The sequence below is a fragment of the Macrobrachium nipponense genome, chromosome 17 (assembly GCF_015104395.2).
Source record: "Macrobrachium nipponense isolate FS-2020 chromosome 17, ASM1510439v2, whole genome shotgun sequence".
Classification (NCBI taxonomy): domain Eukaryota; kingdom Metazoa; phylum Arthropoda; class Malacostraca; order Decapoda; family Palaemonidae; genus Macrobrachium; species Macrobrachium nipponense.
Window position 1 is genome coordinate 81248275 of NC_087210.1, and position 18274 is coordinate 81266548.

The following is an 18274-nucleotide window of genomic DNA, read 5'->3' on the forward strand; positions in this document are numbered from 1 at the left end:
GGATATATGGACAGTGGTTTGGGAGGAAGAAGGTAATGGAGATTTTGGCAAGTGGAGAGCAAGTAAGTCCTGTGTACAGGAAGCTTGTTATATAGGAGTATGTGCATTAGTTGTAGCTGCATGTTGAAATAAAAATTTCAGTGGGTTGACAGTGAGAAGTAAAAGAATAGGGTCATCACGTAAGCTCAACAAGTTTTAAGTTTGAATCAAAGGCTGGGGGTTAAATGGTCATGGAAGAATAAAGTTAATTTTTGGAAGGGAAGTGAAAATATTTTCAGTATTATAATCCTTTGTGGGGACCCTTGCATTATGCATTGTGCAGCACACTGTAGACAGAACTTATAGGCCCCTTGCTAGGTTCTATCTGCCTCATCTGTTTAGCTTCCCATGTTTTACTTTTCATATGTTCTCTATGGCCTCTTGTAGCATACCTGTTTATCACCCATAACATTGTCTGGCCAGTTATTATCTTTTAAGTTTTACATTTGCCTTTCCCTCTATGGAGTTAGGTTGTTAAATGAGCTCTCCACTTCCCTTTGTCATGATCATTTTTGTCCAAATCCCTTATGGTTGAGGCCTTCCACTTGTGCTTATTATCATGATTTTCTGGGCCTGTTAAACTAATTGTTTGTCTAATTTTAGCTGCTAAACACGAGTCTTGTTTGAAAATTCATTTATAGAACAGTATTTGATGAACAGCCCAAGTGACCAAATTCAAGAGTGCAGAACATCATTTAAAATTATAGTATATTTTATGGTTTAATATATATTTTGAGATATTTTAGAAGCGACATCGTAAGTTTTGGAAAAACATCCATGAGAAAAATTTTTCTTAACATTTCCAGGTTATTCAATTTAATATTACAGATGCATTAAGAACCGACCCTTAAGGCCAGTCTTATGAGAGTCAAAAATATCAACGCAGTTGTTTGGTTGATTTACTGATAAAAGATCACTCATAAGAGCTAATGATATTTGTTCATATACGAACACCATTGCACTGTTCAGGGTAACTAGAAACCTGTGATGTCAACTTCTGCCAAAAGTTTTTGCTATAATGCATTTTCCTGCTTTGACTGCCATGGCCTCATCACTTTGTGGCTTGCTAGTCTCAGGGAAATCGTGTATGTCCACACCCGTCAACACCTGAACTATCCTTAAATACTCTTGACAGAATAGAAGACTTGAATTATGGATGCATTCAGGTCATATATCATCACATGGGTTTGTTGTTGATGTAAGCATTTGAAGCTATTACAGTCTTGTAGATCCCAGTCAGGATGAAAATGGCCCCCTAAAGTTCTGTAGTACTTAAAATAATTTTCCATTTCTGAGCTTCCAAGAGCCAAAAGCTTCCCATTTTCCATTTCTGAGCTTCCAAGGGCCAAAAGCTTACCATGATTTTTTTTTATGGAGGAGCAGAATGTTATTCTTATCCTTTTACTGCTCCAGCTTCCCTGTAATTCTTTACCTGTATTTTGGTACAAGTAATAGGTAGGTCAGGCAGGCTTGTCTTCTCCAGATCCATTTCAACAGACTAGATAGGTAGTTGATATGTTGCCCAAAGGTGATGGAATGAGCACTTTTGTTTACTACAGAATTTGAGTTGCCTTTTAGAATACCTTCTGTTTTACAACCACTACCTGACTCCTGGCATTAGTAGCCAGTCTTTATGACACGTTTTATAAAATTGGTAATTATCTCCAGACCACCTTCAGTATGGCAACATCAAACTAGAAAACCAATCGCACTGACAGAAATTCATAAGGTTTCTACATACCTCAAGCTGAACCACTGTATCTGCCATTGGTAGGATATGCCATATGTAAAAAGTTAACATTCACATTTCCTCTTGATGTTTAGTTCTTGAAAAATAATTAATTTTTGTTACCTATTTTGTTGCCAAACTAAGTCTAATGTTATTTGCAGTTGGATGAATGGTAAGGCCACAGACTGGCTTTGTTTTTGTAAACTGTGTAACTTGTCATGTATTCTTCGAAACTGAGAAATATAAATCGAAGGGTTTTCAAAGACCCTGTAGACACCCTGAAAATCCTCTATAAATCAGAGGGTTTTCAAAGACCCTGTAGACACCCTGAAAATCCTCTTGATTTATATTTCTCAGTTTTTGAGAGCACAGTACTGTTACAAAAACAAAGCCAGTTTGCAGTCTGGCAACTCATCCAACTGCAAATATTACAGTATTAGTTTGGTTTATTGTTTGCTATAAAGGATTAGTTTATCCAGACCTGAGCCTAATAAAGGCTCTTCTAGGTCTGGTTAAACTCAACATCAAGAGGAAATTTGAATGTTAACTCTATATGATGCATCAGATGACAAATCCCTACCAATTTGCACAAATTCACCAACCACTCTACAGATCACAGTGCATATGTATAAAATTTTAACTGAGCAGTCCAACGGGTTTTGAATTTTGTTGTTTTTTTTGTAGATAGTATAAACCATTGCCATACATTAGAACCTTTTACTTGGATGAAAGCTCTGTCAGCTTGAGAGTTTGAAACTGAATGATAGTCACAGCCATATAGTAGAAGCTTCTTGTACCACCTGGAAATAGTTCCTCGTTGGACGAGTGTTACAAGCTCGCCTACCAATTCGGTAGTCACGAGTTCTACTCCCTGCTCTGCCAAAGTTGAAACAGAGGAATTTATGTTGGTGATTAGAAATTCATTTCTCAATATAAGGTAATGTGGTTCGGATCCCACAATAAGCTGTTGGTCCAATTGCTAGGTAACCAGTTGGTTCCTAGTCTCATAAAAATATCTAATCCTTCGGCCCAGCCCTAGGAGAGCTGTTAATCAACTCAGTGGTGTGGTTAAATTAAGATATACTCAACTACCTGGTAATTTTATTTTCCATGGGAAACTAAAATGGCCTGCCTTTCAAGCACCAAAGTTGGTGTCTTTGTGAATCAGTAGTTTGTAATTGTTGTTTACGTAATATTTGAGTTTTATTGAAAATCCTTTTCCTTAAATAATCTTCTGCTGATTCACAGACATAACCAAATAATAATGCATGCCAGTAATAGGGAATGAATGAGTGAAGGGGTTAGTCACCATCTAGCGAGTAAGAAAATTTAGAGTATTTTAAGGTATTGTAAGTATAGTACTGTAGTCCAAATAACTTGATCATGCATTTCCTAAAAAATTGTATTCCTGCTTTTCATGTGCCTTAATTCTTGCAGGAGCTACAGTTCTCTGTTTTCTGAAGAAAATATGAAGACTAACAAGCAGGCTGCAGATGAAGATTCAGATGACTTTATGTAAACTATGACGATGATCATCCAATAACTTCGTGTTGTGATACTTAACATAATTAAGTTGCAGATACTCTTGTGAAAGACATATCTAGAGTTATATTAATAACCTGTACCTTATTGCTTTGATAAATATATGATTTTAATATTTAAGTCATTATTACATCTTCATTTGGAAAAGACTTTTGAAAAAAAAAAAATCATCTTACTGATGACCAAGGTGTTTTACTCTACTCTAACCATTCTACAAGATCATGCATCATGCATCCTGTTATACAGATCTGTTCAAATTCATATGCTCATAGTATAAATCTATGTAAATCTAATCTCTGCTGGTACCTGAAGTAATTACTATGGCATGGCATCCATAATATGCTGTGTGTGCTGGAATAGCATCCACAGTCTCTATCAGTTCATCACACCATGATGCCCAAGTCCATTCACAACACTACAACTTTATCCAAGGATAAATTTTGCAATCTTGACTAATAGTGAAAGCACATGTCAAGAGGTGAAGAACTAAAAGATAGAAGGGAGAAAGCAGAACTATGCTTCCTACAACTATCTTAATGCCTTCATTTCAACCTCAATGAAAGTACGTAACTGAAATTGTGAATGAAAGCAGTGACTGGAAGAACTTTAGGAAGAAAGCCTTGTAGATGTATATCCACAAGACATTATGACTAGACCACCTACTATATCTCCCAGAGATCAGTCCCTGGAGGGAGCAAGACCAGAGCTCCCACATTATTATGCAGTGAAACTAAAACGCCACCTTCCTAGCAGTCCACAGACCTAGAAAGGACAGGAAAAACTCCCGACTTGGAGAAAGATAAACACCATTCCTACTCCCACCTTACTGTCTCTAGTTCAGCCACTTGATGCAGATCCAATCTAAATGAGGGACTCGCTGGCAACCACCACAACTATGTTGTTTGCAGGGCACGAACAACCAGAACAAAAGGAATCAGGTACCTGTCCATAATCAAAATATGTGTTGTAAATAAGAAGTGTAGATTGTGTGGTGACATCCTTACACGTACTCAGAATGCCTGCCCAGTACACCTCAATGTGTGGTTTGAGAATTTCAACCCATAGGAAGTCTCACCAGCCAGTCAAGAGACTTTCTGATTGCACATATCCAGAGATTGGTCAATGTGACAATAGCTTAAGCCACAAGACAAAATTTGCTCTTTTTACTGTAGACACTCAATAGACTCTAAGCTTGCCCAGTAATCTGTAGGCAACCAAACATAATTAATATAACAATCAGATACTCTGACAATCGAAAGCATTACATATACTAAACTACTGTTTTATAACAAACAGCTAAACCTTCACACTACAAAGGCCTGCTTCCAGTCTTGATACTTACATTGCTACTACCTTCCTTTATATTAAATATATGGAAACATCTGTTGCCAACAAATGAGGCTAAAGACCCATCCGCATGGTCTAAGCTTTGCCCAACAAACTTTGTTCGATGAGACGTCAGAAGCAGCAAAAGTCAGAACCTTATCTGCTGTTTCTCCACTTCTGATGTCACATCAAAACAGAGGTCGTCGAGCTTTACTGTGTGGATGGGCTTTTAGTTAGTTTGGTGCAGACCAAAGTAAAATTAATTTTGCATACCATATATACTGGCCCTGTCAAGACTTACAAATCCTGTGCACTTGGTCTTATCAGACAACTTCTGAGATCATGCAGACTTTGTGCTAAACAAAAGCATACCTAATATCTTGCATGGTTAGCAATGCCAGAGCATTTCCCTTGGCCAGCTAAATTTATGTGCAAACAGTTTTATGATAGCAATGTTTAGAAGAGGTCCAGCAAGCAATTAAACTGCAGAACAAATATGGAATACCTAAACTTAGAATATTTACTCACCTGGAAATTGCAGCTAACATGTCAGGTTCCCCACCTTCCCCCAAAACAAAAATGGCCTTTAATATATAAAATTCACTTACTTTCTACCAAAAAGGGGAAAAAAGGCATGTGTTTTTTAGCATTTTAATAAAGCGATTTCCAGTGAATAAAAATTCTTAACCAAATAGAAACTCATCACACAGCTCTAGTACCAATATCTATACCCAATTTTTTAAGTTACTACAATACTTTTAGGAAAATACACTAACTCAACCTCTACCAAAAGGAAATGATGAAATAATTACCACAACCATCATATTAGTTCCATTACAAGTTCATTGGCAATTCTTTTGAAACCAACTTAAGAATTTAAACAAATTATGTTCCCTACAATAATCTACAACTGGAAATTGTTCTCAAAACCTGTCTACTTCTAAAACCAATATGGACATCCTCAGGTGCAATGAACCAAACAAAATTATTAATGACTAGCAAATAATATAAGCCAGACTAGGCAAATTGCACATACAAAAGTCATTAGTGAAACTACTGAAGGGAATTGCTTAGTCCACAATTGCAAATATGCTTCACCTTATAAGTACTACTGCCATTCAGGAACATAAGAAAATAAAAAAGGGGTAATTTTGTTTGGTCCAAACTAAAAAAAAATACTGATACATACTCAAGACTGCAAGGAACAATTTCTTCTCTGAAGTATCCATAAGTATTGTAGGTTTCAACTAATGTATAAAAATATACTGATTTTTTTTATTTATCCATTTATTTAAATTGACACCCACAACCTTTTTACATTTATGGAAATCTAACAAAGCCCAAAGAAAGCTGTATGTAGAAATGCATTTATGATCCCAAATAATAAACTGGAATGCTAAAGCTATGAAGAAATTTACCAACGTGGTCCTCTTGTGGAAAGTAAATTAACTACTGTCAAGCAAAACTGCTTGTTTTACATGGAAAGCAGTATGAACTTAAAAGAACATACTAAAACTTCACATTGTACAAATTAAATTTTGGTAAGGCTTCAATGTACCAGTACCTGAAATCTGTGAAGCACAAATGTTAATGGCATTTCTTGTTCTTGCTAACCAAAAAGGGAAGCAACTTTTCATAATTTTCATTATATTTACCTATTCTTAACAACTATAAAGCTTATAGGTACAGTATAAAGGTGGAAATATTTAAGCTTTACCCCCAAACATTCACCAGGGCACAAGTCTTAAAGAACTCACTATCATCTTTCATACTGTGTAATCCCCAAGTTTGAGCTACTAGATGAATATACATTTTTCTGTATAACGTAGAGGAACTTGAACTTAACTGAAAAAATAAGTTTAAAATAAGAGCGGAGAAAATTTGCTTTGCATATTTTCTGAACTACCTACAAGTTACTTAGCTCTTCAGATAAAATATAATTAGCTATCTCACCGACAATGAACTATCCCTTTTTTGTGCCCTGTGAAAGACGACATAATTATAAACTGCATGTACTTTCAGTCTATGCATCACCTCTAGTTTTCACAGCATTCACTCACCTTACATAACGATATTTTCAGAGACGAGCACTTATTCATGGCCAAAACACCTATATTCTATTTGTTACTGAAACCTGATTTTTAATCACAAAGAATTTCTTTCCAGTATAAAAGTACAAGTTCTACTTCTAATTCATCACATATGCAAAGGGAAATAAATTATTGATACCTGAAACACTATCTCATAAGTATCCACTGACACTGAGGGCCCTGACAACTTTTCAATCTGATACATGCACCAAATAAAAAACTGCACCAAATACTTTTGTTTTTTGAAAGACATACATATTGCTATTACTAAAGTTTTCATAACTTTTGTTATATGTAGTTGAAAGAGATTTGTACTCTGATGTCCATTTCGTAACTGAATAATTGCAAAGCTTCATTAAATTTTTTACATCTTAAACTTGGATCTCAGGCCATTAACCAGTAATATCCGCCAGTAAACATGAAATGTCAACTTAACAAAAGAAAAAAATTTAAAGCAGAGCATTTAAAAGCACTTTAAATTTATCTCACTTTTCAGTGACGTGATACTTCTATTAAGCAAATTATACATTTCTTACTTGAGTTTTTAAGGCTTGTTAAAATGTAAAAGAAATATAGACCAAATCAAGTCTTCCACTTTCAGTTTGTCCATAGCAAGCGAATAATCTTCTGCCTTAAGACTCGACAGTTGTGACTTCCTATAACTATATGAACTGTCAAAACTCAACATCATATATTTGTTAATTCTTATATTTTAACAAGTATCATCTAAAGGCCACTTTAATGGGTAACAAAAATATCTATGTTCGCTAGTGTTATGCAGATAAATTCTACTGAGAACAGAGTGGGTAGGTAATGAAAAATGCACTAATGTTAACACTTTAAACATTACCTAAAGAAGAACTTCATGGTAAGCATCAGACTTTTATGATGATTTAAAGAGTATAAAAGCTGAAGGAGGTAAGTTGACTTCTGTACTTATTTATGTAGCCTTAACTTCTGCTAATTTTTATTTGGTTTTATTTTCATTAAAATCTTTTTAAATATTCTCAAAACATCCTACACCTAAAGAAAACTTTTTCCACCTTGAAAATTCCATATCTCTATTACTAATCAAGCAAAACAATTGCAAGCCTTAATACAAACCATGTTAAATTGTCAAACTACATGAGTTTCCTTGCCCACAGCATATTTCTAAACATACTATATAAATATAACTTTGCATAACTTCAATGTAAATGTCAGACATAAAAGATTTCAACTATATTCCAAATACAAAGCATGAACAAATGGCAACATTTTAATTTTAAGCCCTATGGAACCAATCTAACTTTACATGTAATCCCCTGATGATTTGAGCGAGTTATATACAAACCCCACGAAGATATCCTTGAAAACCCATTTTACCATAATATACAGAAAACAAGACCCATGCAGTCACAAAAAGCTCTGTGGTCTGTATTTCTCAAAATAAACAATGCATAACTGATAGCTAACCTTGATAGTTATCAAATACTTAACAAAACAGCAAAATTCCTAAATGTTAGGTTGAAGTACCATGGCACTAACCAATTACCACAAAATTAGTACGTCCCTTATTTCTGTTCTCGTGAGCAATGAAAAATAACTTCTGTGAAATTATCAGAGCAACTGCCTCATTCCTTACTTAATTAGTAATGTTCATTACTGTACTTCATCAAATCATCATTGCTTCTATTACTTACCAAGTATTCCTTAAAAATACAGCTGATCCAAGACACATTCAAACATCACAAAAAATTTTTCTTAAAATAATACAGAATTCCACAGGCTCTTGAGTGAAGTACTATGCTGCCATAATCTATTTCCTTGGTTGCTGGATTTGAGAAGGCTTCGAAATATGAGCAGTACGTGTCTCGTGTGTAGGAACAGGCTTTTCATGTGTGTGTTTTACTGCTGCTACAGGAAAGTCTCGTTCTGGTTTCCCCATAACCTGCGTCTGAATCATAACTGGTGCCTTGAGAGGACTGAAAAGGAAAATGTGCCAAATGAAACCTCTCTCATTGCTCTTCACCAAAAAATTAGCTTAGCAAGACCACCAAATCACATATCTACACACTCATAGACTTGCTTAAGGGATTTGTTCTCACAATAGTGGAAATTGGTGACTGTTGAGTTAAAGAAGTTTGACAAAACAATAAGACTAAAGGGAAATATGAATATAAAAAAAATCAACTGGGATTGCACAATATACATACTAAACTCTGATATAAAACAAGAATTTTAGATGTCTACATGGATTGGGTAGACAGCAGAATACTGAAGTATTGTAAACTAAAAATACAGCATACCAGTACTTTTTGACAAGTCATAGTAAAAATTACACTGAGTCAACAGTTTCTCTGAGATTGATCATGCAGCACAGCAATAATACTCCTCAGCGTATATCATAACAGGAATGAAAAGATATCAATCTAAATACTATGGTGTAATTTTAAAGGTGAACTATATATATATGGATAAGGCTGTAGAGTGCTAGTACAGGTCCCTGGCTAGTATGCACCAAGTAACCAACACCTACATGAAGGCTTAAATTTCCTTACATTATACTAGTTTGTTGCTCTGATAATATATAGGGGCCACACACACATTGACTGCAGTGATGTGGTGGTGACAAGTGATTTTTCTGGTACCAGATGAATCCTTCTGGTTCATGTAGTACAATAAAACTAAGCAATGGCATTGCTACCTAAACTGAACACTAACAAATTATATGGAATTAACAAAGAAGCCAAGTATTACTATATGAAATTAACAAAGAATTCAAGTGAATACTTTGAATAACATAAATGAAAAGGCTTGTATAAGAACATAATGCCACTGATATCTACATATACAAAACTTACTTATATACTTTATTCATATGTTGTTAAAATATTTATAATATTAACCATTTCTTTTAGCATATCTAGGAAACCCCTTGGCACCCAATAAAATAGTTGCAGAGATAAGTATTAAGTAATTTTAAAGAAAATAAAAAACGGAGTTGTTAATTTATCTGAACACTAAAACCTTAAGATGATTAAAAATGAGAAACTTGAGCATTTTTCAATCACAGACCTTTTAAATTCATCTTCACCATTTTCACTGTTCTTCCGTGGCTTTGATGCGACTCCATCTTCCAATTTTGCTTTCTGGGCAATGCGTACACCACCAACTTTCACTGGGGGAAGAACAAAAAAGTCAAAGTTAACTTTTCAATTAATTGAACATACCAAAGCACACAAGACATAAGTTTATAAAAAGAAAGAAAAGATGAAAGGGAGCAAGAATATAAGCTTTGTAATGTGGTACTTTTATGTAGCAGCAGCAGCAAGGGTGTGCAAACCCACCCACTTGCTCTTGACAGTCAGACTTTACTTTTTTCCTTTAGCAACATGGAAAAATAAGGGGTGGCTTATGAATAGGATTATGATAGAAGACCTCAGGTTTGCATATCTATGAAAAAGGGAAATTTTATCAAAAATTTGCAATCCATTCTTATGAAGATACAAACCTTTGCTTTTATCATGGATACTCATTCCTTAGGAAGGACAGGTTGACTAAAGAAAATGACACTTATTGCTGTTACCACCCACCTTCCCAGTCCCATAGGCTACATGTGTAGAGTATGGTAGACTCCTATAAAATAGGATAAGCGGCAGGAGAGCAAAACACTGAGAGTTGTTTAGTCATGCAGTCAACAAGCTGATCAACAATGTTTCCCTAACCTAAAACAGCCTTTCCATCATGTACAGGTACTAGGAATACTCTGAACATATGATCTGCCCCTGGTAACTGAGCTAGTCTGTTACTTTTTTTCAGACTAGACACCTAAGGATACTTCTGGCTGACAGCTTCATAGTGTAGCTTATGCACTTATCGTGGCAATGGGAAGGAATCGTGCCATCATCCCACCCTCCCTCCCCTTCCCCTTTCCACAACCACCAACAATAGACACCATAATCATGACCTTGTTACCATGCTTCAATGAGTGTTTCCAGCTCATGCCAGTAATACTCTTAAATATGACAAATTTTCAAAGAAAATTTGAATTTTTCATAGCTACAAACCTTAGGTCTTAACAATAAGATAATTTCTAGTGCCTAGCTGGATCCAGTTAAAAAGCAGATGAAAGCAAGGAATCTTGTGGTATCTGGCAACGCATGCGTAGATCGGGTGAAGAGTGGGCAAGGACCATGCACCTACGCCAGTCTTTCCCAACTCAGGATGACTTAACAAACAAAGGGGCAGCTAGAGGTGGGCAGTATAACGTTAAGACCTCAGGTTTGTAGCTTTGAAAAACACAAATTGTCTTAGAAAATGTGTCATTTGTTCAGATGCGAACAAACCTTCGGTCTTAACAGTAGGATAGACTCATACTTGGAGGGAGGTATAAGACATCCTAGACCGGCTGGGGGCCTACCCACCAGTCCAGCTCTCAAAAGAAATATATAGTTCTTGGAGAGGGACTGAAGCCCGTTGAGCAGCTAGATAAATTTATATCTAACCATCAGAACCTGAGTGACGTACAATGATATATGGGATAACCATTGTATAGGGAACCAAAGAGAAACTTTGACTGTCCAATAACAAACCAAGACACTAGGATTTGTATTACTCCCGACTCCTCCTTGCCAAGGAGTTGAGCCTATGCTACCAAATAGCGGGCAAGATATTTGTATATTGCACGACCACACTACCAGTATGACTACCTTACTCACCTGTATCAGACCAGTCCAGCAAATGACGTGTCAATTCCCTAAACAGCACGAAGGAAGAAGGAAAGGTACAAGAGAAAGAAGGAGACCAGCCAACTCACTCATTCTCTCATCCACACAATCATCTTAGGTAAGATACAAAGGTCCCCTGTTAAGGGCAACTATGAGTTACACAACCTATTGGGGAGCCACCACAGAACCTAGGGAAAACGTGTCCATAGATCTGTGGGCAACAATCTAAGATAGAAGGAGGTGAACGTGGACTGGCGTAATCAGTACCAGCACCTCTCAGTATTGTAAAAATGATATTGGTCATGAATACAATAAAGTTTGTTCATACTTACCTGACAGATATATATGTATATAGCTGTATTCTCTGACGACCGACAGAATTTCAAAACTCCCGGCAAACGCAGTGGTCGGCTAGGTGGTTAGTACCCATTTCCCGCCGCTGGGAGGCGGATACCGGGAACCATTCCCATTTTCTATTCAGATTTTCTTTACCACTGTCCCCCTGAGGGGAAGGTGGGTGGTGTACTTGAAATTATATATATCTGTCAGGTAAGTTATGAACAAACTTTATTGTATCATGACAATATCATTTTGTTCATGACACTTACCTGCCAGATATATATATAGCTGAATCCCACCATTGGAGGTGGGAATGGGACAGAATAGAAGGAGTTTTTGGAAACATTTTTCACATGCAGATGATTGACATCTTGGTTCCCTACCTGTTAGCATAGCTGACTTCGTGATTACTGTCACCCAAGCCTGCTTTCTGCTTAACTAGAATTTCCAGCAAGGTAGTGACCTGTATAGCTGGATAGTTTCTAGATGATCTGTCAACGGGAGCGTGACCACAATGTGACTAGACCATATTGACCATACTGAAGACAACGAAGCATAAAAAATACCACCTAACCTAGCCTCACTAAAGTTAGTATTTCATAACTTTCAGGCTAATTAAAGGGAAGAGACCGCCTCAAGCGGCCAACCCTACGACCGTAAAAACAAAACCCATAATTAAAATCACACACATTCATTTTCTAAAGAATGGGGTTCGTATTGCTTCTCGTCCCCAATACTGTATCCGCGGAAATGTATGGTCCAAGCGAGTAGCAATTCTCATATGTCGCCTTCACATCTCTGAGGTAGTGTGAAGCAAACACAGAGTTGCTTCGCCAAAATGTGGCACCCAGGATATTCACTGAGTGCCATATTTTTCTGAAAAGCCACCGAAGTAGCTACCGCTCTAACCTCGTGAGCATTATTTTACTAGCAGTTTAAGATCACCATCCGTGCAGGATGAATGAGCTTCCCTGATGGTATTTCTCAAGAAGAACGCCAGTGCGTTTTAGACATTGGTAATTTCCGGCCTCTTGAACCGAAACCAAAAACCACAGGTTGTCTGAAGGGCCTCTACATTGTTTGGTCTTTTCCAGATAAAATTTGAGAGCTCTGACAGGGCACAAAACTCTCTCCGGCTCTCGTCCGACGAACAAATGATAACCCCTTGATATCAAAGCTTCTAGGCCAGGGGTTGGATGGGTTTTCGTTCTTCGCTAAGAAACGAGGGTGGGGCTCAGCGAACACACTGCATTGTGTTGCTCTGAAACCCACAGTTTACTCATAGCTTGGATTTCGCTAACCCTCTTAGCTGTTGCCAAAGCGGTTAGGAAAATAGCTTTCCTATTACATCTTTCAAAGAGGCAGCGTGCATAGGTTCAAAATGGGGCTGACATTAAAAACTTTAAGACAACATCTAAATTCCATGAGGGAATCTTGTCTCGTGGAGCTTTTGATGTTTCAAAAGACCTCAATAGATCGTGAAGATCTTTATCATTTGATAAATCCAAGCCTCTGTGTCGAAAGACCGTTGATAGCATACTTTTGTAGCCTTTAATCGTTGACACTGAAAGTTTGTCTATCTCTCTAAGATGTAAGAGAAAATCAGCAATCTGGCTCACAGAGGTCGTGGAGGAGGAAATATTTTGCCTTCTACACCAACCTCTGAAAAACAGCCCACTTCGATTGGTAGACAGCTTGGGAAGATGTTCTTCTAGCGCTGGCAATAGCTCTTGCCACCGATCTTGAAAAACCTCTCGCTCTGGCCAACTTTTGGATAGTCTGAATGCAGTCAGACTCAGAGCGGAGAGGTTTCCGTGATACCTCTCGAAGTGGGGTTGTCTGAGTAGATCGATTTTTTCTGGAAGTGTCCTTGGGAAATCTACCAGAAATGACATGGCCTCTGTGAACCAGTCGCTTGCAGGCCAAAAGGGGGCGATCAAACGTCATTCTTGCTCCTTCCGACGCCGCAAACTTCCTTATTACCTCTCCCAGGAGTTTGAATGGAGGAAAGGCGTAGAGATCCATCCCTTCCAATTCCAAAGCATGGCGTCTATTGCTATTGCTCCTGGGTCTAGAACCGGAGAGCAGTAAATAGGAAGCCTCTTCGTTTTTTGCTGTCGCGAAGAGGTCTACCAGTGGGCGTCCCCAAAGTTTCCACAACTCCTTGCAGATCTCTGGATGGAGAGTCATTCGTTGGAAGCATTTGATGTTGACGGCTGAGGAGATCCGCACGAACGTTCTGCTGTCCTGAAACGAACCTCGTTAGAATCGTTACATTCTCAGCTTCGCCCAAAGTAAGATTTCCATCGTTACCCTCCTGAACAGGGAGCGAGATAGAGTTCCTCCCTGTTTTTTGAGATATGCAGCGCCGTGGTGTTGTCCGAGTTGACTTGTACAATTCGTCCCACAATCCTTGACTCGAAGCATTGAAGTGCCAAACGAATCGCCTCTAGCTCCTTGAGGTTTATGTGCCAGACCTCTGTTCCCCTCGCCAGAGGCCTGACACTTCTTCCTCCCCCAGTGTTGCTCCCCAGCCCGTCATGGACGCGTCTGAGAACAACACTAGGTCTGGGCTCAGAACTTTGAGGGGACATCCTTCCGATAGCTTGACGGGATCGGACCACCACTTCAAATGCTCTTTGATCGATTGAGGGATTCTCAAAATCTCGTCTAGGTCTTTCTTGTTCTTCCAGTTTGTCTGCTAGGAAAAACTGAAGCTGTCTGAGGTGCAGCCTTCCCAGAGAAACAAATTTCTCCAGCAAGGAAATGGTCCCCAGCACTCATCCATTCCCTCGCCGAGCATATTTCCTTCTCTAAGAAGACCGATACTTTCTCTAAGCATTTTAGCTGACGTTCTATGGATGGAAATGCTTGAAAAGCCACTGAATCCATCTGAATCCCCAGATACACGATGGACTGTGTGGGAATCAGATGGGACTTCTCGAAGTTGACCAGAAGGCCCAGGTCTTTCGTCAGCTGTAATGTCGTATGTAGGTCCTCCAGACACTGTTCCTTTGACGTGGACCGGATCAGCCAATCGTCTAAAATAGAGTGAGGACTCTTATCTTTGAGAGATGGAGCCATCTTGCTACATTTCGCATCAGAAGCGTGAATATCATAGGGGCTGTACTCAGCCCGAAACAGAGAGCTCTGAATTGGAAGACCTGTCCTTTCAGAACGAATCTGAGGAACTTCCTGGACCGAGGATGTATCGGAACATGGAAATAGGCATCTTGGAGATCCAAGGACACCATCCATCTCCTGGTCTCAGGGAAGCTAAAACAGACTGTGCAGTTTCCATCTTGAATTTTATTTTCCTTACTAAAAAGATTCAGCCTGCTTACGTCTAGGACAGGTCTCCATCCTCCCGAGTGGCTTCGGAACCAGGAAAAGCCTGTTGTAGAAGCCTGGAGAGTTCCGTGACACGACTCTTTCTACTGCTCTCTTTTCCAACATCTGATCCAAAAGGTCTAATAAGATCTGTTGCTTTGAATCCTGATAAGAGGGCGAAAGGTCTATTGGCTCTATGCTAATGGTGGTTTCGATAGAAACGGGATTTTGTAACCTTTCTCGATCACTTCGAGTGACCAAGAGTTCGCCCCCCTCTTATCCTCCATGCTTCGGCGAAATAGAGCGAGCCTCGCCCCGACTGGTGTCTGGAGGGCTGGAAAGTCATTTCTTTCCCCTGGTTTTTGAGAGGGGGCTCTGCCCCTAGGGAAACTCCTCCCTCGAGCAGCAGCTCTTGAAGAGGCTCTTCCACGAAAGGGCTTATAATTCTTCCTAGAAGCTTGCGTGGTTCTTGAAGACATCTGATCAGCAGGACGTTTCGAAGACCGAGACAATAAGTCCCTGCGTCGCTCGTTCTTTGAGATTTACTGATAAATCCTTTACCATCGATTGTGCAAAAAGATGAGCAGAAAAGGGAGCGAACAACAATTCTGCTTTTTGCGCTGGCGACAACTGACTTAGCTGTGAAGCTACGAAGAGTGCGCGTTTCTTCAGGACTCCGACGCAAAATGTGATGCCAGTTCGTCGGAGCCATCTCTTACTGCTCTGTCCATGCATGACAAAAATACTCGCTAAGTCCTCCAATGAGATGGAATCTGGGCTTCTAGACTGAACATCCAAGACGCCCAAACACCAATCTAGAAAGTTAAAAACTTCCAAAGTTTTATAAAGGCCTTGAGATGGTGATCTATCTCCGCATTGTCCACGAAAGATCTTCTAGGAGCTTCCACTAAGTTGGCGAAATCCCCTTGTGCGGAAGCGGGGATTCTCAAACCTGCTTCCTCTTCTGTCTCGTACCACTTCCCCGATCTTCCACTAAGCCTTGTGGGGGGAAGTGCAAAAGAAGTCTTGCCCTTTGTCTTTTTGGATTCCATCCATCATGGATTCTTTTAAAAGCCCTTTTAGTCGAGAGCGAGTGGCCATTTTGACAAAATTTGGAGTCTTCCTTGCCTTCGAAGAGGTTAGTTGCGAAGGTGGAGAGAGGAGGAAATGGAGCTCGGAACTTCTCGGGAAACAAAAATCTTTAAAAGACGAGTCAAAGTCTTATAATCCACAGAGGATGAGGTGTAGGATCCTCCTCCTCTTCCGAAACAGCCTCGCTTGACGATTTATTTTCTAATGGAGACATAGCCTTATTCTGCATTGAACGAGAAGAAACCAAAGTTTCACCTCCCTTTCGAACCGTAGGTTTTTGTGTTTGGAAACAATTTTGAAGAGGAGAGTCTGCTATGTTCTCCTAACCTTGACTTTCTCTCCGAATTTTCCAAACTGACGTCATACGATTTCTCTTGACGAGCACTGATATTGTAGTTCCTACTACCTTGAAGCATATGGCGTTTAACCTTCTGACTACGGACCTGTTCTTTTCTTCTCAGGGTGACTTTATGCATCGGACACCTAACGCCCTCAAAAGCGTCCTCATTTGCGTCCTGGAAAGCGTCCTCATTTGCGTCCTGGAAAGCGTCCTCATTTGCGTCCTGGAAAAGCGTCCTCATTTGCGTCCTGGAACGCGTACCGATATGAAGGACGACGAGCGTCCTTACTAGCCCTACGCCTCGCGTCCTCAAAAACGTCTCATATTCATCTTCATATCCTTCTTCTGAACTAATATCGTGCGTCTGAAGTCTCTCCAGCCGACGTTTCCGACCCCGAGCGTCCCGAGAAGCGTCCTGGTTAGCAAAGTGTTTGTTTTGTTGAATATTCTCTTCCTGTAAGTCAAGATCAATTCCTCCCAATTTTATTTCTGGCCGCGTCCTTTTGAACGTTCTTCGACTCTGGGAAAAGACGACGGCGGGCGGCCGCCTGTGCGGCACCTATTGTCTTGGGTTTTCTTTACCGCCAATACTTCTGGAGACTCTCTCAGCAGGACTGCTTGCGCGTTCCTGATTGAGTCGATGAGGTCTAGAAGGCGACGGATCAGACGAAGAACGAAGAGAAAGCCCGCAGGAGAACGTCTAGATTTCTTGACGGGTAGCCAAAGATCTTTTTTACGACTACATGATCTTTCCTCTTTCTTGGCGAAAAACAAAAGTATCCAACTGTTGACAAATCGCTTCGAGAGTCTTTTTTTTTGATGGTGAAGAACCATATGATGGAATGAACCTTTGAGAAGAAGATGGGCGAGGGGACGCCTTTCTTCCTTCTCTCCGGACTCGAATCAGGACGCTCAGAAAGCGTCCTAAATCTGTGCGGGATACTGTCTTCGAAGTCTTCCGGAGAAGACCGAAGCGTAAATCGAGGAGGAGGACGCTCTCAATCTCCCGATGAAGCGTCCTCTTCCATCATACCTTTCCTAAGAGGGCGAGAAAGACGATGGCCGCCAGTGCGACGTCTTACGTCTTCCTTACCACTCTCACTTGGAGAGGCTGCGTACTCTTCCGTAAGACCTTCCTAAGAGGGCGAGAAAGACGATGGCCACCAGTGCGACGTCTTACGTCTTCCTTACCAACTCTCACTTGGAGAGGCTGCGTACTCTTCCGTAAGACCTTTCCTAAGAGGGCGAGAAAGACGATGGCCGCTTGTTGCGACACCTTACGTCTTCCTTACCACTCTCAGTCGGAGAGGTCTTCCGAGATTTCCCACCCACGGGTGAGGTGAGGACGTCTCGGAGGAAGAGAAGCATTCCTTCAAGATTCGAGCTTGCGCGCGATCTTTGGCAGCCTGGGATGCGTCTTCAGGATCTGCCGAAGGGACGCCAGACCGGTGTTTAATTCCCGTAACCCTCCTTCGGCCTTCGACAGTCCATTCCCTGTGTTCTGGGAGTCCGACAGAGGTCTACAACCTGGAGGCATTATAGGACCGATCTGACGCCCCCTCCACTTCACTAGGGGCACTAACATTATCACTACACTTTTGCACATTAGATTGTAGCACTTTCATTTTCGATTCAAGGTTCCGAATCGATTCTAAAATGGTAGAGAGGCATTCCCTTCGGTAACCATCACTTCCTTATCTGAAGGAGAAATTATAGGGTTGATGCGTAGCATGTTCTA

General features: G+C 39.8%; 2 protein-coding genes across 2 annotated transcripts in view; one reads left to right on the top strand and one right to left on the bottom strand.

Moving 5' to 3' along the window:
- LOC135196368 (coiled-coil domain-containing protein 25-like) overlaps positions 1–3430 on the top strand; it is a 23859-nt gene extending 20429 nt beyond the window's left edge. The window contains exon 7 of the mRNA XM_064223149.1: positions 3206–3430. Within this exon, the coding sequence (XP_064079219.1) occupies positions 3206–3287 (82 nt within the window). The 3' untranslated portion in view covers positions 3288–3430. The remainder of the gene's footprint in view (positions 1–3205) is intronic.
- Positions 3431–5273: 1843 nt separating this feature from the next.
- LOC135196369 (death-associated protein 1-like) overlaps positions 5274–18274 on the bottom strand; it is a 30073-nt gene continuing 17072 nt past the window's right edge. The window contains exons 2-3 of the mRNA XM_064223150.1: positions 9784–9886; positions 5274–8690 (exon numbers count right to left, since the gene is read on the bottom strand). Coding sequence (XP_064079220.1) covers positions 8525–8690; positions 9784–9886 — 269 coding nt within the window. The 3' untranslated portion in view covers positions 5274–8524. The remainder of the gene's footprint in view (positions 8691–9783; positions 9887–18274) is intronic.